Raw genomic sequence first — 26,464 nt, 5'->3', positions numbered from 1 at the left:
AGATTTTTTTTATTGGTTTGTTCAGCTAAAAACAGAAGCCATACACTGAGCAGCAGGGCATAATAAAACCCTCCATAAGCATCACTTTGCCTCTTTGGCTTTGGCAAGCGTGGCTTTGCCTCCACAAGCATGACTTTGACATAATTGCTTTGTGCCGTGATAAAGGGTACTATGACTGTGTTCGCAGTACCATTTAAAACGTCGGCACCTATAGGGCTAGATTGTAGCCCCCTAATCTGTGCAGATATTCTGATGCCTGCAGAGCTGTAAGCTGTTTTTCCGGGTGAAAGAAAGCTTGAAGACTGCATACGTTGTGGCTCACTGCCAAAGAGATACGGTTGGAGAAGAAATTACTGGACATAAAGCACAGTGAGGCATGCTCCACCCAGGCCACAAGGAGGTACAATTAATTTGAGCCACCTTCTGTTAATGCGGCAAAAGCACCTATTTCCACCGAAAGAAAGACTGTGGGCTTTTTTTCTGTTGTAGTTGAAGGGCACACGAGATCATAATAAATTGTTTCCAAAAGCTGTTACGTCGCATTCTGACATGGTCTGAACCAATATGGTCAGCTGATGCTATAAGATCTACAGAAAACACATGCCAGCAGATTCTGAACATGCTATAGGAGAGGATCTGTCCTTGAAATGATGAGATTTGTTCACTTTCCAGATGACTTCAGGTATGTGAAAACAATCATAAATGTTGACAAAGCTGTTATGAAGCAGCGACTGCAATTAATCTGTAGAAGTGGGCAGAACGGTTGAATGCAGAATTTGTTCAAAGTGTGCTATAGCGTCATACAGATGGGATATGAATGAGCTGACGAAACATTTTTCTTGCGTAAGAGCAAATACACCTGTAGGTTCTCAAAATCTTTTTTTTTTTCCTAGATTGCCTCAACTGACGAACACGTAAACAAATAAACCTCTAGATTTTCAGTATGTTGCAGGAGAGGAGTAGTTATACAAATAAGGGAAGCTTTCTTTTAGACGACCTATATGTGAATATACTATCTGAAAAAAAAGTAACTTTTTGCAAGTGCTTGATATTCTCAAACACATGGTTAAACAATGAATATAGAACAGCTTGATATTTTTATGTGAAGCTAATCACAAGCAATCAGTTACAAGCATACATTATCTGGGGCTCCTTCAAGAATGCTAATTTGTCAGAAATTTATTGTAAACTTGACCCCAAATGTGCTCCGTTCCCGGGTTCTCACTACGTCACCAGATTTATTGTCGTTCTACATGCCCTTTGGGATGGCAGACCCGTGCTTCCCCTCTAGCACCAGGCAAGGAAAGCGCACAAATGATGTATATGTAGATGTCAGAAGGAAGCTCGTAAGGGACAGCTTCATATTTCGGCACAGTTTAATGCGCCCCATTGTTCAAGAAAACAAAATGATGAGTATATGTGCATCGTCTAAAAAATGCACACAATTTTTTCCAGTGATATTTAAGAGAGGCAAGCTACATCTCTGGCTGGTTTTGGCTGGAATAGCCCAGATTGACAGTTACACAAGCTGATGTTACAGTTGACAAGCACACAACATTGACAGTTTCACAAGCATTGAAAATATAAAGGAAAAAAGGCAATTTAAAATGCCTCACTCAATTCACTACTTTTCATAGCTTACACCTTGCCAGGTGTTTTTTTTATCTTAAGATGGTTTCATTGCCAAAATCCACGAGAATGACCGTCATCACATTAACAAGTTTCAACTGTATACCAAGTAATAACAAACATGTGCTTACTTTTTCTGCGATCAAGATGTGAATTACATCGTTGAGTTGCAGGCTTCAGTGAAAAATCACTGCTTGTGATGTCGCTGCTGAGTGAGTATGGCACTGCTGGTGACGCAACATGTGATTCCAGTGTCTTTCGTGAGCAGTTAGCATCAGAATCAATGAGCTTGCATGATGCACTTATGAAGGGTAATTTCATGTGTGCCGATAAACATGCTGCAGTGGTAATTTACAATGTAGTTTGTGGCTGTGGAGCACACTCATATTCAGTATGCCATGTGAACTAGAGGAGCATTTTGTGCCATAAACATTAGATGAGCGAAGACCCCAAAAAATGTAAGCACTGTTCACGTGCATTTGACAACCTGCATTTTTATTACTGAGAGGCTCTCTACGTAGCTAGAGGGAAAGGGTGCTGGCAATGTGGCACATTTTCATAAGATGTAAAACCAGAAACACAGAAAAAAATTGACAGCATATCATGATCTCAATCATGTCATTGTGTCCGTGTTTCTGTCTCCTGTTCTGCATTTGTTAATCTTTTTGTGTAGTTGCTGGATTTTAGCCCAACAGCAGGGGTCAGCAATTAGAGAACATCCAGAACATGCAAGGCATACATTTCCTCATTCTCCGCAATCCTCGTTCATGTAACGTTGAAGAAGTAACCATGCGAATAAACAATACAACAGTGAAGCTGACTTCAGTACACTACAACATGTCACATATAACAATATACAGTATGCCTCAGTGTTTCCCAAACCGTGTGTCAGGACCCCCATTGAGGCCGCGATAGCCCAATCGGGGCCCAAGAGAAAGCAGATGAAGTGAGCGCAATATGCCACAAAACCAAGGAAACTACCTCTCTATGACTGCATTATATTGAAGTTGTTTTACAAAAATGCAAGTTCAGTTCAGCGCACAATCAGTCGGGAAACAAGCTAACTCGCAGCAATGCTTTCAATCAAGTGTGTCGCAGTATTCCTCACTGTATCATGACGAGACCGTGGACCTACATCAGACGCTACTTGCAAACACTAGTATAACATTCATATTTCTTTATTTACTTATTTCGAGAACCCCAAGGGTCCGGAGGACATTACATGGGGGGTGGGAACTGGAGCGTAAGATACATTTACAGCAACTTGATAGAAACAAACAAGCAAGCAGAAAAGAACAACACAATTAGCAGCAAGTAAACAGGAAAATAAAGAAACGACGACAGTACAAACTTATATGAAAACAAGTATTAAAGCGTGAAACAGGGAGTTCGTTCACATAAGTACAGATAATTAACAAGTATGATAAGGAGGAGGTGAAAAATTTGAAAGCAACCGACATACAAGCGTGGTGGTCTTGTGGGTAGAGTGAACAGGAGAGGGAGGGTGTTACAAAATACTGTATGCTCGATAATAGTTGTGAGAGGTGATGGGAGGTTGTTCCATTCGATGGCAGTTGAACAAAAGAATGATCTGGATAATGCATTGGTATAACAATGAAAGCGTGTGACCTTATTAGTGTGGTCGATGCGAGGAAAACTGACACTCGGGCAGGTGATGGACGATTGGTGCCGTGGCAAGATGAAAAAGAACCTCAGGAAGAGGACTAACTTGGCAAGACGGCGACGATGTTCGAGTGAGTCGAGATTAAGATTGATTTTAATGCGGTTACAGAGGTATCGAATTAGTAGTCGTTGGAAATGAAACGGGCAGCCCGATTCTGGATGGCTTCTATGGCGTTGCAGAGACACTTTTGGGGAGGGCCCCAAATAAGTGATGGATATTCCAGCTTGCTTCGTACAAGGGCCGTGAAGGTTAGAAGCTGAAGATGGAGGGCGCCAACCTGAGGGTGCGTCTAACAAAGCCTAGGGAGCGAGAAGCGTTAGTTATTATGTGGTTGATGTGCTCGTTCCAAGTTAGGTTGGAGGGAAGGTGGATTCCAAGATATTTCTAAGAATCTGCTCGGGTTAATGTGATATCACTTAAAGTGTAGGGGAAGGGAGGAAGACAGGAGACCCGTCTTCGAGAAAACGACAAAATGCGACACTTCGCAATGTTCAGAGGCATTTGCCACTCATTGCACCAACGCCGGATTAGTGAAAGGTCGCTTTGTAAGGCTAGTTGGTCAGAAGGAGAGAGGGTTTGCCGGTGCACTACACAGTCGTCAACAAAGAGACGAATCCTGGAAGATATGCCTGAAGGAAGGTCATTTATATACAGATAAGGAAAAGGAGAGGGCCGAGGACTGAACCCTGAGGGACACCAGAAAGCACAGGTACATTTGGGGATAGGTGGTTGTTGCAAGTAACAAATAAGGTAAGATTAGTCAGAAATTTATCTATCCAACGGACGACATACGGGTCGAGGTTAAGCAAATAGTTTGTATAGAAGCTTAGAGTTCGGCACCATATCGAAGGCCTTGCGAAAGTCTAAGAAAGCGGTCGGATGATTATTGTCCGCGTGGAGAAAGATGTCGTGAACAAAACTGGCTACTTGAGTTTCACATGAAAAGAGGTTTCGAAACCCGTGCTGCAAGGGATTGAAGAAGAATTTTTGTTCAAGGTACTTAACTACGTTGGAGTATGCGTTCGAGAATTTTACATACTATAGAAGTGAGTGAAATGGGGCGGTAGTTATAAACGATGTGGCATCTGCCTGATTTGTGAATAGGGACAATCTTCGCCGTCTTCCAGTCCTGCGGTGTGGCAGAATCTTGGAGTGACTGAGTAAATATGCAACATAGAATCTTTGTGGAAATAGATCTCGTGTTGTATAGAACCTTCGAGTTGATAGAGTCCGAACCAGCACCTGACGACAGCTTAAGTGACACAATGATTTTACAAATGCCATGAGCGCTGATATGAATGGGGACCATAGGTGAGGAGGCGATTACTGATAATGGAGTTTGGGTGTACCCGTTATCGGTGTTGAAAATGGATGAAAAGAAGGAAGCGAAAGCGTTGGCGCAGTCGTTGTCGGCGGGTGTCAATTAGACTGATAAGGTGGGATTTTGGTGGAGATAAAATTTTCCAAAATTGTTTTGGTTTATTCGTCACGAGAGACGGAAGGTCGATGGTAAAGAACTTATGTTTCACTTCCTTGATCGAGCGCCTGTATTCCCGTTCACAGTAGGCTAGTTCCATCTCAAATCGAACAATCCGGTACACTTGATGTTTCGAATGAACGGGAAAAAGATATATGTTGAAGCCATCGGTGAGTTAGGAGAAATAAAGGCTTTCCGAATTCTCTGCGCTGCGCGGTTCGGGAAGTAGGAGAGGAGGAAAAAACTGCCTCTCGTAAGACGATGTCGTCGCGCGCGGGTTTGAGCGTTCGCTACAAGGCTATTTCTTGTCACATTATAGAAATTTCTTGATCTGGCTTTAGACCACTTAGGGCACAATAGGATCCTGCGTTGGCAGTGCTGTACCGGTTTTTGTTTGTCTGCAAAAAAATATCAAAGTTGACTCAAATTGCCGAAAAAACACCATATTCACTGCAGCTTTGCGGACGATGTACAAAACGGATAAGACTGAGCTTTATGCTGTTTAATTTGTCATTCATAGGGCTATCGAATTGTGTATAATTTGTTGTTCTACTCTGTCAGGAACGTAAGCGATACCTCTTTAAGTAGCACCATACCACCGAAAAATGACGAATTTCGGAAGCCTTTATCTAAAAAACCCCACCAAAAACTTACCTCGAAAACTTTATATGTTGTAGGTAGTTCCTTAGACTATGCACAGAAGCAAAATCAAAATTCTGACTTGATCGGTAGGCGCACTGTGAATTTTTTGCCAGCCCTATACGCAGAGCGCATTCAAGCGGAGGCACCGTGTCCCGCGTGTTGCAAAATCGAATTTTCCAGGGACTTTCAACTTCTGTCTTCATATAAAAAGTAATTGCTGTCATTTGAAACCATTCTGAGGTTTCAAAGTTTCCTTTTCAAGGTTCTGAGCGTTTGCGTTCATAACAATGGTGTAATCGCTGAATCTAGATTGTGGAGCAACCAGATGTGCTCGCATTTTTTGCGGGATGTCACACATGTATTGCAAGTGCTGGGAGCAAGGGAAGAACATAATGATTTTACATCTTTGTAAGAGGCATATCTGTTCAAGGTTATTCTAAACAAGCATATTTACTGTACGCATTATGGCAGGAGGGACGCAGTGACTTCCAGTATTCTTTGAAACATTTCCTTTCCTACGGCCTCATAACCTCGGAGGGGGGAAATTGCACTGAGAAAAATGTTGTAGTGTCATACGCACACACTCAAGGCTAATTCATGGTGCCATGGTGAACCTTGCCGAAACAGCCCGACCGGCGCAGCTGTCCTGTATGTCATTCGGTTCGACATACTGCGACCATGGGAAGGTCCTGATCGCATTTACTCCCTGAAGACACCTTGCGCAAAGTTTCGCCTACACACAGAAGACGCCCCACTCACTTCTCGACTACAGGAGTGCATGGAGTGCCCTTATACAGAGTGTGCGACGACATCTGCATTACTGTAGTGTGTCGTCCTGGTATCAGACCTACCTCAATGACCTCTTCGTTGTACAGTGCTGATCGTGTGGATTTCGCTAACTACCGCCTCATACACAAGAAAAAAGTGCTATAGACAAAGGATTTTCGCTTTGCTTCGGAGATCGGCGTAGCTGCCATAAAGACTGTGGTTCCAGCAGATCAAGCCGAAGGCGTAACATAAGTGGGTCAGCTATGCAGAAGCTGCTTCAAGTACCTCACAGCAAAGGTGGCTGAATCATAACACGCAGCAATGTTGCCCACATTTGAAAGAAAATCTAACAAGAACCTGCCATCAAAAGTGACATTAAGGAAAGTGGCTTCCACAACGGCCTAAAGCAGTTCATGACACGAGCACTCTCATCCACCCAGAATGCTCTGCATAACTTACGTTACCTTCTCACCTTCGTCACCTTGTCTTCTTCGCTGTCAAGTTCTTGTTATTCTGTGTACTGTAAATATGCTTCGATATGATCACCGTGGACAAACATACCTCTTATAAAGACGCAAAAGTATTCTAAAGCATTCTGTTCTTGACGGGCTCCCAGCACCTGCAATGCATGTGTGTCATCCCGCAAAAAATGTGAGCACATATGGTTGCTCCACAATCTACATTCAGCAATTACAACACTATTATGAACGCAAGCGCTCAGAACGGTTTCAAATGATAGCAATTACTTTTTATGTGAAGACAGAAGTTGAAAGTCCCTTTGGAAAATTCGATTTTGCAACACGCGGGACACGGTGCCAAGGTTTGAATGCGCTCTGCGTATAGGGCTGGCAAAAAATTCACAGTGCGCCTACCGTTAAAGTCCGACTTTTGATTTTTTTTCTGTGCATAGTCTAAGGAACTACCTACCACATATAAAATTTTCGAGGCAAGTTTTTGGTGGGGTTTTTTAGATAAAGGCTTCCGAAATTCGTCATTTTTCGGTGGTATGGTGTTACTGAAAGAGGTATCGCTTACGTTTCTGACAGAGTAGAGCAACAAATTATACATCATTCGATAGCCCTATGAATGACAAATTAAACAGCATAAAGCTCAGTCTTATCCGTCTTGTACATCGTCCTCAAAGTTGCAGTGAATATGGTGCTTTTCGGCACTTTGAGTCAACTTTGATATTTTTTTGAAGACAAACAAAAACGAAGACAGTACTGCCAACGCAGGATCCTATTGTGCCCTAAGTGGTCCAAAGCCAGATAAAGAAATTTCTATAATGCGACAAGAAATAGCCTTGTAGCGAACGCTCAAACCCGCGCGCGACGACATCGTCTTATGAGAGGCAGTTTTTTCCTCCTCTCCTACTTCCCGAACCGCGCAGCGCAGAGAATTCGGAAAGCGTTTATTTCTCCTAACTCACCGATGGCTTCAACATATATTTTTTTTTCCCGTTCATTCAAGACATCAAGTGTACCGGATTGTTCGATTTGAGTTGGAACTAGCCAGTATTGAAATTTTGCCCATGGTACGTCGTCGCCAAGACGCTTTGCCTTCCTGAATACGCGCTTTTTCTTGGTTAGCAAGATTTTAAGACTTTTCGTGAACCAAGGATTGTGATCATAACATTTCACTCTTATCTTTGGAACATTGTACTCGGTAAGGTAGTTTATGTTGTCACGAAAGAGGGACCAGTTATCCTCAATGGAGTGAGGCAAGGTGCCATGAAATGAATTTTCATACAGAGCTTCAAGACCCTCGTTGATGGCTTGGAAGTTAGCTCGAGCATAGTCGTATATTGTTTTATCGTTGAATTTATGAACATTTGGACTACTTGAAGAGATATCTTAGAAAATGGTCTTGTGGTCACTGAGACCATCAGTGACATGCAAAGAAGTGATGTGCTCAGGATGGGAGGTTAAAACCAAGTCAAGGGTTGACTGCGTGGCATGACTTATTCGGGTAGGATGTGAAACGACATGCGATAGATTAGATGTAAGGCATAAATCCAGAAACAGTGTCTCTTGTGAACTCCGTGAAAGATTCCCGTGGAGCAAGTCCCAATTTATTGACCGTTTATGTATCAGCGTATATTGAAGGTGTATATTACTGTATATGTATCAGGGCAGATTTCAAGCTTCCTGAGCGCGCACAGACGGTGATCTCAGTTGTCTCGCGACGTAACAGACGGAGAAAGATACCGGCTGTTACACACACAGACATCCCGAAGGCTATGCCCATCTTTGTTGATGCACCCACGAATCCACAGGAAGACTGCCGAAGCTCTCCCACTCGTGTTAAGTACCTGTAGCTTGAACTACAAACAGTTTGGTGCACACTCCACAAAACGAGAACAGCTGATTGCTGCTTTCATGGGCGCGGCCATGCGAGCCGAGAAGGACAGTTCAACAGAGGAGCAATTTTAGGTAAGTTCGAACGTGGCGCTAGTCGTCGGTGCAACAATTTCCAGAGTGAACCGAGCTTGATCAGCTCAGATAACGCTTCTTTCATTCTTTTTCTTTTTAGTATTATTTATCGTTATTTTTGATTCAATTCCAATTCTAATTCCAATTCCAGCTCAACCGCTCAGCGCGCTGACACTAGTGCAACGTAGAGTCAATAAATTTTTCGCTTCCTCGCATCCCTAAGGAGAAGAGTACTTGAAGTATATTCGTGTTGTGTGATTCCTTTTTCGCTCTCTACGTTCCAGAAACATATGGTTTCTGAGCCAAGACAATACAGTTGCGAGCTCAATTGACATACAAAAGTATCCCGTACCCTGAAGACCACCACCTCAAACGTGGTTGCCACGGTTTCGGTTTTGGCCCATTAGCATGTCAAAATTCAGGGATTGATATTTTAATACACGTACGCGTTTCAAAATTAGAGAGTTTTCGGGAACCGCGTTCGCGCGCCCCGTACGGTCGGTCGGTCGAGCCGGCGCAACTGCGCATGAGCAGATCCTGTGCAGCGGGACCGGTTCTTGCTGGTCTTATCCTGCCGGCCGCGCCATACCATCGGTGGAGTTCCGACCGTACGCCTTTTTTCCTTTCCGATATCCATCCCGTTCGCCCGCAATGGCCGCCACCTCGCAATCTGGATCCCCGACGCCTGTGCCACGGAAACGTTTTACAACGGCGGACGATCTGTACCTATTGCGTGAGGTAGTTTCCCTAAATCCGTTTGAGAATGGAGCATCATGGACGGACGTCGTGAGAGCTCTGAACTTGGTGACGGGGAAAACATTCACCGTAAGAGGGGCCCGTGAAAGGACGGCACTGCTTATGTCGCTCTTCAAAAAACAAGACAGAATAAACCTGAGAAAGTAAGTACTTCCATATGATATTCAATCGTCAGTTGTGTGCAGATCGTGTAATAATGAAACACGTGGCGTTATGGCACTTCCTGCAACGCGACAAGCCCTCTCTCCGCCTAAATGACAACTTGATTTCGATGCTCAAGCACTTGCTTAGGTGCTGAGATATACCTGCATTTCTCGAACGCAACGCTTGTTTCGGAAGTGTTTTAACCTTACCAAGTAGTTACACAATTTCCCAGCTGTACTTGTACGCCTCTAGGTCGGGCACTGAGGAGCAATTTGAGGAAAAGGAGAGACTGCTGCAGGAGGTCGTCGACCTACAGAAAGAATTCGGCGAGCGGCAAAGTAAACAAGTTTTGCATTTTTTTACATGAGTGCAACTGTAACTGCATTGTTGTGTATTATATCATTTCCTGCAACTGCTCTCGTACTACCACGTTTTTACAGCAGTAAAGCACACCAAGGCTGCAGCTACTGCACAAGCCACACAGGCGCGAAATGAAGCGTTGTCATGTCTCTTGCAGCAAAGGCGCGAAGGTATGCTTTCCATGGTCTATATGCATTGCAACATATCGTGAATCGATTCATGACAGAAATGCCTGCAATAAGCATATGAAATGCTGTTAACAATAAAGACTTTGCATGAAATACTGATACCACTGTAAGGAGGAAACAGAGGTCAACAGAAAGCAGTTTTGTGCAATGCAGTGACCAATTACTGATACAGAACCTCTATTGTTTACTTTACCAGGAGAATTGTCAGAAGGTGGAACACCAGAGGAGATCCTTCTGGGGATGTACAACGACTCTATGTCTCCCCAAGACGACCCACAGTTTTCCTCCAGAGCCACGCTGGAGCAAGTTACTACCCCAGAGCTGGAGCTTGTGCAGCAGACACCCCCACAGTGCCCAGCTACCACCACTGTGGAAGATGATGAACCAAGGCGCAGAGGCAAAGTTTTTTCTGTTTAATTTTAGATTTGAGTGCTGTTGGAGTGTTCTTGCAGTTCAGCTCTTCGGAGTCATCACACACTTCATTCTCCGGCAGCCTGTGCCATTCACATGCATCTTCCTTGACTCTACACCTGCTTGTACTTCTCTGACTGTCACACTATTCCAACGACACTGCTTGAGGTATAAAACCTCTTATGTGCGTGCACACATGATACACAGTCAAATTCAGCAGAGACACGATTCCACATGAAAGACTTCTTAGCACTCATGTAACTAACGTGGTAACATGTACTCTTTGCAGGAAAAAAAAGAAACCTCAGCCGAGGCTTTGATTACCTGGCTGAAAAGAAACGAAGTGAGCTGGAAATAAGGAGTCGGGAGCTCGACATAGAAAGCCACAAGCTCCGTCTTGAAGAAGCCAAGCTTCAGCATGACAAAGAAAAGCTGGAGCTGGAACGTGCCAAATTTGAGCACAATTCAACAGTTGCTGCTGCACGCCTTGAAATGGAGAGAGAGGAGAGAAGAGGACAGATGCGACTTGTAATGTTACTTGCAGAGAGGCTAATAAATCAGTGAACGTTATGCAGCTCACTACAACTTTATGGCCTGGAATATGTTAGATGCATGCTGTCCTCACACACCTACACACTAGTGTTGTACCCACTGCCACAACAGACCCGACACCGATACTCCACGAAAATGTAGCGCAATACTCGCGTTGCTACAACAACAACATAGATGAATGGATGATGATGATGATGTGGGATGTTTCCCTGCGTTGAGTGCAGGACTCTACCCCATTCCAAAAAGGTTCACATGAAAGGACGACGAGGGAAGGAAATCCCTACAGTTCGTGAAGGAGGCCGGTGGCCCTCGGAAAGGAAAGCGCCAAGTGCACGGCACTGATGTCCAGGGTTACTCCATGGGCCGAGAACTTTGCAGATATTGAATGGCCTCTGATCCAGCATTTCAAGTTGAGATTTAAAGGCCCGTCGCTCGTGTACGTACTGGCTGCAGTCTTCGAGAATGTGTCGGATTGTTGCCGGGAAACCACAAGTTGTACACAGCGCAGTGTTGCTCTGGCCCAGCCTATACCGGAGTGCAGGGGGGAATGCGACGCTAAGTCGTAAACGACGCACAAGAGACGTAAAGAGGCGAGGGAAACCACATGGCATTTCAAATAAAGGCGTTTGGTCAACAGCAGCTAAGGAGTCAAGCAGAGGCCTCTTATGCGGTTAGACAGGGAACTCCGCATGTGTTCCTCATTTGCATTTGTCCAGTTAACTTTGCCATTTTGCAGTTATTTTTGTAATCAGTGTATTGACACAGTAGATGAAAAAGCTCTGCTTTGGTATGTGTACCACTTCTGTCAAAAGCTACATGAGTCAAACATTACTACAGTATCACAAATGTGCTCTAGCAAATATGGTCCTTTTTGTTGCAGAGATGGACACAGTTTATAGAAGTACATTTCTTTCAAGTAACACTATATTTACATAATTACACATCATATACATCCGTTACAGATACGTCAATTAAACACCACATAAAGGACAACTATTTACAGAGGTACATTTCTTTCATGAAACACTACTATTTACACAATTACATTTCTTTCAAGTAACACTATATTTACATAATTACACATCATATACATCAGTTACAGATAAGTCAATTACACACCACATAAAGGACAACTATTTACAGAGGTACATTTCTTTCATGAAACACTACTATTTACACAATTACATTTCTTTAAAGGAACACTATATTTACATAATTACATGTCATTCAAAAGCACTATATTTACACAATTACATTTCTTTCAAATAACTTTCCAGTGCTGGTGGGGTCACGCTAAAGTACATAGACGTTTGACTGCTGTACAGGCAAGTGTGGCAGTTCGTCAAAATTACAGCTGTTTTATACATTGTTTCCAAATGCTGCAAATGGAGCTTTTGGTTCCTTTTGAAATCAAGGAAAGCAAATTCTGATATTACCTTTCCAAACCCCATTCCACAGCCTGCCTCACTGAACTCATCCTCTTGTTGAACATGGCTTGTTCAGGGCTTATTCGCGTAGTCGAAAATGGCCGCTGTAGCAACGGTTTTAACGGGTAGGCTGGGTCACCATACAGCACATAGGATCTGTCCCCCATGAATTCCTCCAGGTCGCAGTAGAGGCCACTGTCACGTAAGATGCCTGTATAACAAAGACATGAGTGAGATATGTGATGAGTAATGAAAAATTGGAGGCTGCAATCTCTATTGAGCTGAAAGTGTTTTAATAGTTCTGTTACATGACAACCATGTTGTACATGAGCCGCTGAAATTTCAAACAGACTCATCATCCCTGGGTACCATCTTCATCGTCGGCACTGTATTTATAACATGAGCTATGACGTATCAGGTGCGTTGAGCAGTACAAAGACACAATCTGATAAATGCTGTCCACAAGGAACGAGATGGATAGTAAATAGATTGCTTTTGGAGCTTCATTGCGACGGTCTAGTGATAGGAGCTAGCAAGCAGAGGTATTTCATCTGGTTTAATTTTTCTTCCTGAGTCTTCACAGATTTACCCTTTACTAATTTACTCCTTGAGTCCTGTAGAAAACGACACTGGTGATGATGTAAGTTTTAATATTTCTAGTATTTTCCCCCAATAGTTTACCTTAATTAAATGTAATAAAACTCCAAACGAACATGTTTGCCACCATGCTGGTGGTAACTTTTTCGGCACAGCCAATAAGATGATCTAATGTTTGCTCCAAAATGAAGCCTCGAATGGCCGCGCTGTTTGTCATTTTTCAATGCTGCCACCACAAAAAGTGTCCACCAGTGGGAGGAGCTTACACACATGCGACATCACGACATGACACAGGTGAATACATACCATGCAGTTACGGAGCCCCTCCACTAACTGACATATTTTTCTCGTGTTTGTCTGTACCAACCTCTTTGCAAATATATATACGAGGGGCAGTCAAAACGTAACCTTAATATGGCGACATAAAAAGGAGATCACTTAGTACGCGGTTGATGTTTAGATATGTTCACATTTCACCCTAGATGGAAGAGCATGTCGAAGCTAGTTTGCGTGCCGCAAAGTATGAAGTCACAAAGACAGGTCCAAGATGTACGTCTCCTTGGAGGTTTGCACCTCAGAGGAGCAACGTACCATTCTCGTGTGCACTGAAATTCACAATAATATTTTTCTCACGAAATTTGTGCCTTAGTCAAACGATGGCCAACGTGCAGTGAACGCAGTGGGGACTATATTGAAAAATGATCGAATTATTTTTTCTCTGTGTTTTCTCTAAATAAAAAAAAAACATTAAGGTTACTTTTTGACTGCGCCTCGTATATATATATATATATATATATATATATATATACATTTCTCACCAACATCATGTCTGTTCCCTTGGTATGGACCATCCAGTCTTACGATGATGCCATTTGGGCACATTATGCCCTGGTACTTGAGGCAATGGAACCGCTTGTGGCCAGAAAAATATGCCTTCTGGTCCGATGACGGTTGGCAAATTGCTCTTGCTGTGCCATCGATGAATCCCCAGCAGTTCGGTAGTGGTGCCCCTTTGTCATGCACGGCCTGGAATGATGGCAATGGTTAACACTGGTGTCCAGCTCATGGAAAAATAAATGCAAGGCTATTGATTTTCTCCTGGATATTTATCCTTTGACGCCAAAAGCTTATACATTAAAATTGTGGGGTGTTAGCGTTTATTGGCATTACTGAAACGTGGAGTGTTTCTTAGCCAGGTGATTTGTAACCAGTTCAACTTCTTTGTTATCTTTGCTATTGTATTGAGACACTTGTTAGGAATATGAGTCTTTGTGAGTATTGTCTATGTCCCCATTGCTCATCAGTACGCACAACTGCCATCCAAATGGTCACACTGTGCATGTAACTAGCCGCTACAGTGTACTTGAGAAAAACAACGTGTAGCCCACAGCTTACCTTCGCGAACTGCTCGAGGTTCAACCAGTCGTGGCACTTGAAGCCGCTTATCAGGTGGCCAAACGTTGTCGCGATATGCGCGTTCACCTGATTTGAGATGGAGGAAAGCGTCGACATGTGGCGACCAAACAGCATTTCCAAATCACACAGGCGGTTTCGGTAGGCGAGTCGCCTCAGAGCAACGGCGAGTGCGTTTACTCCGTCGATGATAGTGCCATTCGCTGTGCACAGCCGAGGAGGAAGTCTGAGGGCAGACCTCAGACGAGGAAGGTCCTTTTTCTCGAACCTGAACAGCTTGCGAGCTTCATCTGCCGTCATACCCGCCAGATTCAACCGCACCTTCGACAGGAAAGTTGCTGGAGGGCCTCGCTCATTGAGCATCTCGTCAAATAACAGCGCCTCCAACTCGTCGTCATCTAAATTCTCAACAAGGATGTCATAATCCTGCGCGCTCATTTCAGTCGCCATAGTAGCCCTTCGTGATGTCATAGCGATGGGCAGTACATTTCGTCATTCTGGTTTTTCACTTGATTTTCTGCCTGACTGAATTAGCACCCGTTAAAAAGTGTGTACAACACATGTTTTAAATGAAATTAGCTTTTGATGTGCTCAATAGCAACAAATCGAGCACTATTTGCAAACACGGTGTGCACCCAAAGATTTGAATTTTATACAGCAGATGGCTCTGCGCGCATCGTATCGTGTTACGTCCCTCCGATCACCGAAAGCGCGTTTGTAGCGAGAGCGTTAGCGGTCCCATAAAGTAAGGCCGTGTATACCGACCGATTGACCGATCGTGTGCGCTACCACGGTTCCCGAAAACTCTCTATTTTTAAACGTGGATTTTAACTAGGACAGTCTCTCATATCGGTATCTGGCTTTTGTTCAAGACGTCCTTATTAGAGTTAATTAATGAATTTAATTGATTAGTCATCCTTATTAGTCATTATAGTCTCTCTTGGAAAAGGTACGCGCCCGTAGAACTCAACTGTGAAAATGACGTGCTCTCGTGATTTTTTTATAATAGTTTGTCCAAGCTGAAACACACACACACACAAAATAAACGGGGTGCCACAAACGCATACTTCGTGGTCGTAGCCATTTTTAATAGAGATTTTTTAAAATAAAACAACTAGGACTATGTGTACATTAGTTTCGCACTTACGCGTACGCGAGTGGAGGAAAACCTTATCTGCAAGGTATTTTGGCATTCTAATTTGCATAATTCACTAAGATGTATTTTTTGTTGTTGTTGTGAAGCTGTTTTTCTTTCTTTCGAGAAACAGAAAGAGCAGAATTGCTGGCAATCGGTTTAGATATGAGATGAATCATTCATCTATATGCTTCAAATTATTATCCACAGAGGTGACATTTGTTTTTAGTGTACCGTTTCAGATTTTCCATTATGGAGATACCTCGCTCGCACTAACTCGGAAGTCGGCAAGGGGGAGCGAGCCCTAACCTAACCTAACCTAACCTAACCCAACCTAACCTAACCTGAAGGAGAGCACTGCTGGACATGGAGTTAGAGATTGAGAAGTACGGCATTTTGAAAGAGGCCCTCGGAGGGAAAATTCGGGGGGGGGGGGGGGGGCAGAGTCAGCACCGTGAAAATTCGAGGAGCGGTGGACTGTTCCCCCTGCCCCCACATTCCGATTTATACCGAAACTAAACAGGAGTAGCTTTCCAAGCTAGGGCTCCGGAACGAACCGACAACAGTAAAAAACAAGAAAGAAAAAAGAAAAAACAAGAAAGAAAAAAAAGAGGAAGGAAGCACAAAAAAGGTACATTCGCTTGAACCGCAACGGGTCAAAAAACATTGCAAACTCGTTTTTCTTGTGGCGGTCATCGGCATTTTTAGCAGCTTTTCTGAACCGCGATGTGGATTACAGGCCCAAATAATGACAAATGAGCAAGCACGCATCCTCGCTGCTCACTTTTTGGTCACTTTACGTCGTTTGAAGTGCAAATTGTTGCGCCTACCACTAGCGCCACATCCGCGTTCAAATTGCTCCTCTGTTGAACTGTCCTTGTCGGCTCGCATGGCCGCGCCCATGATATCGGCAATCAGCTGTTCTCGTTTTCTGGAGTGTACACCAAACTGTTCACAGTTCAAGGTACAGATACTTTATCCGAGTGGGAAAGCCTCGGCGGTCTTCCTGTGGATTCGTGGGTGCATCAACGAAGATGGGCATAGTTTTTGGGGATGGCTGTGTGTTCGACAGCTGATATTTGTGCGCTGAACTAACTTCTATTTTTTAAAAACAACTTCAATATATAGCAGTTGTAGCATGATAGTTTCCTTGGTTTTGTCGCATATTGTGTTCACTCCATCAGCTTTTTCTTTTCGCCAAGTGGTGTAACCACCGCTTTGACTATTGCGACCTCCCTAAGGTTTATGTGTCAGTTTTGGAAACACTGATATTATTACATGTGACACATTGTAGTGTACTGCAGCCAGCTTCACTGCTTGACTGATAATTTGCACGGTTACTTCTTTAATATTATTTGGATTACTTTCATCTGATACTGTAGCATTAAATAGGATAGGAATCCATTATGGTTTAGAATTATTTTTCCTTTGCAATGTTCCCACACTGATCTTGATGACAAGATGTTTCTCATTAAATTCCTTTTGGGTTGTATTTCACACTGCTTACAGCATAATGTGAGAATGAGAAAATGTATGCTTCACATGTTCTCAGCATCCTCTACAGCAACTGCTCCTGGGCTTAAAATCCAGAAACTACACACGAAAAAAAAATGTAGAACAGACTACACATCAAAAAGGACACGACAAAATGATTGGGACTGTGTTATGCTATACTTTGTGTGTGTATGTGTGTGTCCCTCTGGTTCTGCATTTTTGTGAACATGTGCCATGTTGCCGGCACCCTTGCCCTCTTGTCACAAAAACACCCTCAGACATAAAAATGCAGACAAAAAAGTAGAGAACTCCAACTTAACATAACAAGAGAGAACAAAGATGGGGACACAGGAAGCTTCTATAAGTCTCGGCACATACGCAGTGACCCCTCGGTTTTTAAGAAAAACGGTGGCCCCTCCCCGAACAATACTCCTATCTCCTTAAATAGTGACCGGTTGTGCAGTCGCTCATTCAGTTTGGAACGATGATGTCCGTCGCATGACGGATGAAACGTCTGAGTAAACCTTGTTATTTAGTTATGTTAAGTTGGAGTTCTCTACTTCATTGTCGAGTTGTCGTCTCCCGGCTTTTGGAGTATTTTTGCATAAAGATGCAGGTTGTGAGAGGCACAAAGGAAAATGTCGATCCATCGTGTGCTATTAAGAACATCTCACATACTTTGTTGAATGATTCAAGATGTCCACAAGGTAGCCGAGCAAGGGACCCATCAGCCATGAAATATTATCTATTCCATGTAACTCTGTAGTTCCTCTACTGCTTTTGTTTAATTACATTATAGTTACGCTACATGTACATTAGAATATGTGCAATGTTTGATTACAAATAAAATGTAATTTTGCATTGCAGTTCTTTGGATCTGTTGTTGCTGGGATCTGTCGTTGCTGATCCTGCAAAGTGGCACTGGTTGCCTACCAGCTAGCCTCTGTCCGAGCAGGCCACTGTAAGTCAAGCCACTTCAACTGGTCCCAGTTCAACAATTAGGTTTGCAACCAGCTCCAGTCGAGACTGCGACTGGTTAGGAACCAGTTCAGATTGGGACTGGCCAGAAACCAGTTGGGCCAACTGGTTTCTGGCTGGTCCTAGTCACAACTGGTACCAGTTGGCCCAACTGATTTCTGGTGAAACTGGTCCCAGCTGAGACTGGGACCAGTTGCAACTGGGACTGGGTGAACTGTGTTATCGAACAGGGACCAGTTGTCCCAACTGGTACCAGTTGAGCTGGAACCGGTTGCACTGGTTCCTGTTCGATAACACAGTTCAACTGGTACCAGTTAAAAAAATTTTTGCCTGGGGTACTCCCAGAAGACACGTTCTTTCGCCTTATTGCACGCAAAAAAGGAAATGATCCTGTGTACTATTTCCAGTCACCGTTACTTGAAGCTGCTGCCGGCTAAAAGAAGCTGAGCAAGCTCCGTGCGCATATGCCCACTGATGTAACCTGGAGGTAAATTATCTTGCTGATGTGTTAGATTTACTTCTTTGTCCTATTTCAGTGCTTCAAGATACTGAATGCTAAACTGCTCTGCTGTAAATTTTGTATTCTTGGTGAAAAGATCTAAGAGCATGCGTGTATGACATATCATGTGCTTCATATGCGTATGACTTGTCAATGTGGTGTTACTTGAACGATGTCGTGATTGTTGAACATGTTTAACGTGTTCTTGACCCTGCATAATTTGTTTGGTTCCAATCTGTTCCAGCAGAGATGGTCACTTCTGTGCACACCATCCTTCCTGGCCAAGTCGTGTGGAAAGGCATCCAAGACACCCTTTGCCTTGGATCACTTTCTGCAAGAAGATCGAGGAGGGGACATCTCTTTTGCATGGTTTCTCGTGACGCTGAATGAGTATTTCAGTTTTTATCATCAATCAGCATTGCATCACTTTATCGTTTCAATCCTGCACTCTGCAGGAGCACATTTCAACTAGAAACTGATATTATTCCGGCTTATTTCATTTAGCCGTTTGTACTGCTGTTCTTTAGTGACTGTAACGCATGCTTGTTGTGTTCATAACTTAAATGTCACACCAATGTCTCGAAAGGTAGAACATAAGGAGCTGGTGTCCCTTATAACTTCACATGGAATTAGGGTATCTTGTTGGGTTGGCAGGCTGCTTGTCCACCCTTGAACATTAGCATTCCTTTGCAATTGAAATTGCGCCTTCTTACCCACTTAGAATTTGCGGCAATAAGTGCATAGCATGGCGGATAATGTTCGATGTCCCTCTCCTTATTTTTTGTCGGAAATAAAGTCGTTGAGTAAAGCTACTGGTAGGTGGCTAGTACGTGTAGCTCCATATCTTAATATATTGAAAGCTGGGTGACCACGCCGGATCAGACAGGGTGGTCCAGTCGACCTCTTCATTTTTTTCTTTCAAACATATTTTAAAGCCTTGTCTCTAGGAGGTATATTGGCGCTGAAAGTAGTTGAAAATAATCGGTGGTTATTTTTAATGTACTATCATTCAGATGTGGGCATTTCGACCATTGCGCTTTTTATGCAGTTTGACGCCAAGTATCTTTATAACTATTTGACATATTTAGCTGAATTTGTTATCCGCGTATTGTCTGGGATGGGTAGCACTGCATACGAAGTTCTGCAGATTGTAAGAAGGTGCATCTTTGATGAGCAAAAAATCGCAAAGTTGCTTCATTTGTAAAATATGGCACGTTTTGGGAACCTCATAACTCGTCCCCCGTTTGTGATACCAGAAAATAATCCACATCATTGTGTTCGTCTCAAAATGCCCTTTCCTCACATAACAAGTACATTGCATTGTGAATTACGGCAACGGCCCCAACAGTCCTTTTATGAAGGATGTCTACGAGAAATGTGTAAATTCGACAGCGTGTATCCCATATATTCCCACTCGTGACATCGTTCATTTTACTCACAAACGTTCTCCGAGAAGACTCAAAACAGCACACACAAAAATTTGCTTCAGGGATGGTCGAAGTTACGTTCGTAACTCAATGTCATTCGCAAAGTAATTTCGACCATGTCTGAAGCAATGTTTTATATGTGCTGTTTTGAGTCGTCATGAAGAACGTTTGTGAGTGTACGAGTGGGAATATATGGTATGTGCGATGTCGAGTATACGCATTTTTCGTAGATACCATTCACAAAAAGACCGTTGGGCTGCAATTCGCGATACAATGTAGTCGCTATGCGGAGAAAGGTCATTTCGAAACGAACAAAATTATGTAGATCATTTTCAAGCATCACAAGTGGGGGCCGAGTTGTGAGGTTCTCAAAACGTATCATATTTTACATATGAGGCAACTTTGCGATTTTTTATCTCCTCAGAGGCAAACCTTAGGATTCTCAGAGCATAGGACGCAGTGCTGCCCACCTGACACAACACTTGAAAACAAATTCAGCTGAATATATCAAATAGATATGTGGCGTTGAACTGTGTACGAAGTGCAATGGTCGAAATGCCCCCATCTGAATGATAATTCATTGAAAAATAACCACCAATTATTTTCAACTACTTTCAGTGCCAGTATGCTTCCTAGGGACGAGGCTTTAATATATATTTGAAAGAAAAAATTGGGAAGGTTGACCAGACCACCCTGCCTGATCCTGTGTGAAATCACCCAGCTTCTGTTTCTCCCTAGCAGTAAGAAAGTGTGGTGCCCTCTGTATGCTGGTGCGCCGCGGTGCTGTGCTCTGCTCTCCATTAGTATTTATTCATCCAGAATGCAAGAAGCATTACAAAGTTCTTTCTTTGTTATGACTATAATCTAAAAACTGAGTGGTACAGAAAGCCCATTTTGATCACAAAATGTTATACTTGTGCGACATAACTGCAGTATGCTGTACGAATACAGAGGGTAAAATGGATGCGAAGCAAACGGGGAGGTAGCTCTAATCATGATATGTGTGCGGAACAAAGAAATCAGTGTTAGATTCAACATGGAAATTGTGTGCTTTCTCTCCCCCTTTTTTTTTTTCGGTTATGAGTAGTACAGGTGAGGGACGTGCATGTGACAGTATGAAGGACATTAGGGTGCAACAAATTTATATGGCACATATTTTATAACAAAACACAAGCACGCAATTCTCTGGTGCATGGTGAGATTAGTGCAGTGATTTTCCATGAACTAACCATCTCATTCCTGCATACATCACCCGTGTCACTAGTCATCAAAAGTAAAAATTTGTACTTGCTTCACTGATGGCATTGCTGATTCTTTCATTTAAAACCTATTTTGTGATTGGAACTACCTGTTGAATTGCTTGGGATGTATTTCCTGGAATAATCTCAGTGACATTTGTGATTATACGAGTGAAGCGTGCTTATTTCATAACCAAACATATTCTTCGTTTCAACAATTGTAGGCCACATCTATAATGACAAACACTGTAAGATCATTGTGTCTTCACACAGTCACTCCACATGAAATCATCAATATCTAACAATATTTAAATTGATATATGTAGTATCCCAGTATGAGTGAAGGTCTTTATGACCAGTATAAGACCTTAAGATATTTCTTCGCTTGTATTGGAAAGTACTCAGCCAGCACCATAAAGGTGTCTGTACTAGTGCCACCATACTGAATGTGTAATGTGAAGAAGTGTGTGCATGTGGACCTGCATTCGAATGGTAGTAACTTCGTACTACATATCCTGCATTTTCTTTCTTACAGGAGTATACACCAGAATCTTTTAGCCTCGGTCGCAGGGCGAGTGGGAGTCCGTACTCTCGACACCGGACGCCATCTGTCGGCGAGTGAACTGCGGGTTGAATACAAAGTGCCTTTGCGCAAGCTGTTCGTTTCGCCTGAGTACGTATGCTACCATGTATAAACACTATTCTTCTGGACAGCATTGTGCAGTCTTTGGCTGTAAGAATAATCAACGAAAGCGCAAGCTCCTCTTGGAACAAATGTGCGAAGCGCATAACGTCAAAAGGAGCAGTTGCATGTGCGGCGTGTATTCGCTGCACAGGTTTCCGGCTGCGCCCGAAAGACGCAGGGAATGGGTAGTTGCACTCAACAGGAAGGGTTTCGAAGCTAGCAAATACGCACGGGTAAGTGAACTACCTGTTGGTTATTACACATTCCTCTGCACCAGTGCCACTATAGGAAACAAGCTTGAGAGTGGGCAAACACGAAGCCCACGGCCAGGCTTGTTTACTCTGGAGCTCGTGCACCAGTCACCCCACATATATGCCAGTTATATGTACACCAGTACCATGCACGTTTGTCGCAAGGCTGTCTGTTGATTTTACAGGTTTGCTCCATCCACTTCGTTGATGGCAAACCTACTGAGCGCAATCCGTGTCCCATGCTGCAGCTTGGCAGCTACGCAAAGAAGGCAAGTGCACTGCAACGAACAGAGATTATCTGTGGTCTTGTCGATACTAAACTACGGTCACGTTGAACACATGCAGGTGGGTGACACTTGGAAGGAGGCCAATAATTCGACACATCCTGCCAATTGCTTGTGCTGCGTCAGACACCACTCCAAAGGATGTGGACCCTCAGGTAAGACCATTTGAAGCAAGGTTATTCGTTACAAAGAGTTCACATCACCATGCCATTGATATGACTATACATGCAGAGAAAACGTGTCCGGTTCGTTTTTCATTGTCTGTTACATCAAATCTATATTAAGTACAGCTGTTAGTAACACAGCATTTCTCACGCTGTGCCGACGAACATTTGTATGCACATCAATGGTTTGCTTCTGCCCAGGTGTCACAGAGCATCGCGACAGTGGTTGACACCACTACATCTCCTGCTCCTGCTTCCGGTGAGCAGCAGAGCATGTGGGCAGACGACAGCTGGGCTACTGATGTTGAGGCTGTTGCTCTTGACCTCAGCACCTGTGACCACCACGATCGAGCGAACAGCAGGACAAATGAAAAGTGTGATCAGGCTTCCCAGGCAGAGCCTAGTGTATGCTCTGTTGGAGTTCAGTGGGAGGACCCTTGTGCGAGTGTGTTACAAGAACATTCGTACGCCACACTACAAGTAACGACAGTGTGTGCTGAGACACAAAGCATGCAAGAGAAATCCTTGACTGAAGGCCTCTCAGAATCAGTGTGCCACTTTTACACTGGCCTTTCTTTGGATGCATTTTCCAAGCTAGTGACGACTGTGTCTTTAGCTGCATGCATTAGTGGCAGCCTATCCACTGGGGATCAAGTGTTACTGACCCTGATGAGGCTCCGGCTTGGGCTGCTGTACTATGATCTGGCTATAAGGTTTGGCATATCTGTCGCCAGAGCTGGAAGAGTCTTTCGTAAGATACTTCTCATTCTGGACAACATCATGAGAAACGTTGTGGTGTGGCTGCCACTCGAGACAATTTTCGCAACCACGCCATTTCAGTTCAGTGCTAGTGGGTATGCCAACACAACCTGCATTATAGATTGTACTGAAGTCCAGATGCAGCGACCAAAGAAGATTTATGCACGGGGACAAAGTTACAGCCACTACAAGGGCTGTAACACTGTGAAGTGCCTAGTTGCAATAGCACCAAGTGGATTTATCATGTTTGTCTCGAATGCCTATGGCGGACGGGCGTCTGATAAATTTATTGTCGATGATTCTCAATTTTCGGATTACTTGTATGAGAACCAAGAGATTATGGCGGACAGGGGTTTCGCACTTACTGCCTCGATGAAAGAGAAGGGGGTCAAACTAAATATGCCAGCCTTTTCAAAAGGTAGACACCAGTTTCCTGAAATGGAAGCTACTGTGTCAAGGAGGATATCACAGCTGCGAATCCATGTGGAGCGGGCTATCAACAGGATCAAAACCTACAGAATCCTCAAAAGCTCCCTTCCCATCCACCATAAGAAGTTGATGGACAGCATAATACTGGTGTGCGCGGGATTGTGCAACTTGAAAGGACAGCTCATTGCCCCAAAGAACAGTGACAACAAAGCTTGTGCACAGCATGAGGAGAGTTGTTAGTACATGTCTCGAAACTGCGCTGTTTCTAAACTTTCTTGTACTCTAGCACATAAAATTTCATTTTTGGAAACATGAGTTTGCCTGCATACATCAGTTGTTTCTTTTTGTTATTTTGTTCTATAATTTGCACGTCATTTTGTTGATATTCAGTGTTCTATGTTAGTAGACATTTAGAATGACATGTTACTTTTTTTCTAATTTCTTCATTATAATTCCTGGCTTTTAGAATGCTTTTGCACACTGTCTGGTATAATTGAACTTAAATGTGCATTAATTGAACCAACAAAAGAAGACAGCATGCTTCATACAAGAGCATGCTGCGGCATGGCTTTTCCAACATTAATTCCTGAAACGAAGTGGAAATGACACTCATCGCTATGTTAGTTTGATCTACCTCTCTCTGCCAATTTAATGTATAATGATGAATTGATGCATGTTTGATTTTTCAAACTTGACCAGAGCCCTCGTAGGTGTCTAACTTTGACACAAAACAAACAAAAAAATTGTAACAAAACAAATCGAATCAACTAACTTGGTATTGGTAAATAAATATCACTTTATTTGCTGCATACAACCATTTCTGACATGAAAGAGGATTTGCTCACTACAGATGCTCTAAGCACAGGGACTTATATTCTTCACCAAGTTCCACATTTCCTGCATGCACTGCATCAACAAGCTTTGGCAAGTAATGCGTAAAGTAAAATACAGAAAACCGTGTAATGTGCAAGGCTACGAAATCTGCATCATAGGGGACTTCAACCAAAACCGAATTCATTGCTGACCAGACATGAAAGTAACACAGTGACCTTTCTGTGCAGAACATTATATATTGCACCTGGGTGTAATACCCATTCTTTCCTCCTTTTGCAAAGTAGTAACTGCCATCGCTTCTCTTCCTGACATCATATTTGTTGGTGTCAATTAGCTCAGTGCAGTTGTCTGTGTACGGACATTTTATCTCTAAAATGCTGTCTAGGCCAACCAATCCGTCAGGACTCGCTGACAAAAATGGGTGTGTTGAACTCACCACAGTACCACATTGTTCAACACAAATGCCAGAGTTTTTTTCAAACGTCTTTCTGGCAACTGCTTCAAACCTAAGCCCATGACTTGTTGCCTTGTTGCCACGAAATGTGGTGAAGAGGCAAGATTTAACATACTTGTCTGGTGCTGTATCCTTTTTACGCGGAACCTTTGACAGATGTGATGCTGTGAGACGCAACTTACGACTTGCTTGCCACAAGCTGTTATTCTGTTGACAAGTCAGTTTCATGAGCTTCAACCGTGCAGGCTCCTTAATGCATACCCACTTACTGTAAAAATCAAAGCAAAGGTCACATGATAACAGTTCTGAGTCATTGTGCATACCGTGGGTGAGTGCCTGTGTTTCTTTTTGTTGGCTGCTGGTATCATTTACATTTTGTGGTGGCACGGCCACAACTGTTTGATGCAAGAGGCTACCTTTGATCTCAAGTAGTGGTGCTACTGCACTCTCTCTTATTTGCTGCACATATGTCGCATGGTCTTCGTAACGTGGAAGACACAGTCTTTTCTTTGCAGGCACGTCACATCTCATTTCTTTTGACATCTTGAAGTCCATACCACTAATTTGTGATGGAACAAGATTCTTCTTTGTTCCTTGATTCCACTGTGCACTTACGTCTGTACAGCTCCGACCAGTGAGACCTTGCCTGTTTGCGAACTCTATCTTCCACAGCACTGCCCCTAAAAGCATTAGAGAAAAGCATTGAATTGAATTGAATCTTAATACTAAGTAGCTTGTTACATGCAGAGTGACGAACCAGGTAAAAACATAACATGAGAACATTTGTGTTATGCTCCAGCAATATTAAGACAGCGTCACAGTCATATTCAGTCAACGCAAATAATATATCGAGGCAACATTTGCATTCCGCTGCTGCAACATTGCGACAGCGTTACAGCCATTTTTTTATAACACAAATGCTATATTGAAGCAACATGTATTAAGTTTCTGAAACGTAGAGACAGTGTTACAGCCATTTCTCTCACTTTCTCCAGCACAATGTGCGACATAATGCGTCGAGGTTTTTTAGTGCGTGTCGTGCATTCCTCTCAGTTAATATCCCATGTAGCATACCCCTGGCTTAAAAACATAGTACTGAACAGGAACGTATGTCAGGCACGTTATTGGGCATACTTGACTCGCGATAGACAAATGGTTCTTTGCAAGTACTCATCATCGTCACCGTTAAGAATGTTTTATGCCCCTCTACACTTAATGAAAGTACCCCAAGTAGTTTGTGTTTCAGTATATGCTCCATTGAGGTGGGAAGCCAAAGTGGTTTCTCTAGCAGGGTCTACCTCCATTCGTAGCTCTTCTACTTTAATAACAGTTAGGCAGGAAGTGCACAGCACT

The 26,464-nt window shown here is 43.2% G+C and overlaps 2 protein-coding genes and 1 long non-coding RNA gene across 3 annotated transcripts; 2 read left to right on the top strand and 1 right to left on the bottom strand.

The window, feature by feature from the left end:
• Positions 1-11,078: 11,078 nt before the first annotated feature.
• On the bottom strand, positions 11,079-14,930 carry LOC135382956 (uncharacterized). Its single transcript, XM_064612622.1, has 4 exons — positions 14,463-14,930; positions 13,886-14,093; positions 12,480-12,681; positions 11,079-11,085 (listed from the first exon to the last, which is right to left on the bottom strand). Exons 1-4 carry the CDS (start codon positions 14,928-14,930, stop codon positions 11,079-11,081), a joined length of 885 nt encoding a protein of 294 aa, XP_064468692.1.
• A 3,081-nt stretch (positions 14,931-18,011) lies between these two features.
• Positions 18,012-18,932, top strand: LOC135382985 (uncharacterized). The gene is made up of 3 exons (XR_010419586.1): positions 18,012-18,070; positions 18,495-18,574; positions 18,834-18,932. It is a non-coding gene; the product is annotated as an uncharacterized LOC135382985 (long non-coding RNA).
• A 3,006-nt stretch (positions 18,933-21,938) lies between these two features.
• LOC135382955 (uncharacterized) lies at positions 21,939-24,063 on the top strand. Its single transcript, XM_064612621.1, has 3 exons — positions 21,939-22,169; positions 22,373-22,456; positions 22,837-24,063. The coding sequence occupies exons 1-3, from the start codon at positions 21,939-21,941 to the stop codon at positions 24,061-24,063; spliced, it is 1,542 nt and encodes a 513-aa protein (XP_064468691.1).
• The last annotated feature ends 2,401 nt before the right edge of the window (positions 24,064-26,464 follow it).

This window comes from Ornithodoros turicata, chromosome 2 (assembly GCF_037126465.1).
Source record: "Ornithodoros turicata isolate Travis chromosome 2, ASM3712646v1, whole genome shotgun sequence".
NCBI lineage: Eukaryota > Metazoa > Arthropoda > Arachnida > Ixodida > Argasidae > Ornithodoros > Ornithodoros turicata.
The sequence above is the reverse complement of the archived record's forward strand: the minus strand, read 5'-3'. Positions and strand labels throughout refer to the sequence as shown.

Coding starts and splice junctions, on each gene's coding strand:
- LOC135382955 (XM_064612621.1), top strand. CDS start 21,939: ATGTATAAACACTATTCTTCTGGACAGCATTGTGCAGTCTTTGGCTGT. Junction 22,170..22,372: donor AAGCTAGCAAATACGCACGG/GTAAGTGAACTA, acceptor TTGATTTTACAG/GTTTGCTCCATCCACTTCGT. Junction 22,457..22,836: donor TTGGCAGCTACGCAAAGAAG/GCAAGTGCACTG, acceptor GCTTCTGCCCAG/GTGTCACAGAGCATCGCGAC.
- LOC135382956 (XM_064612622.1), bottom strand. CDS start 14,930: ATGGCGACTGAAATGAGCGCGCAGGATTATGACATCCTTGTTGAGAAT. Junction 14,094..14,462: donor ACCTCGAGCAGTTCGCGAAG/GTAAGCTGTGGG, acceptor CCATCATTCCAG/GCCGTGCATGACAAAGGGGC. Junction 12,682..13,885: donor AGGGAACAGACATGATGTTG/GTGAGAAATGTA, acceptor TTTGTTATACAG/GCATCTTACGTGACAGTGGC.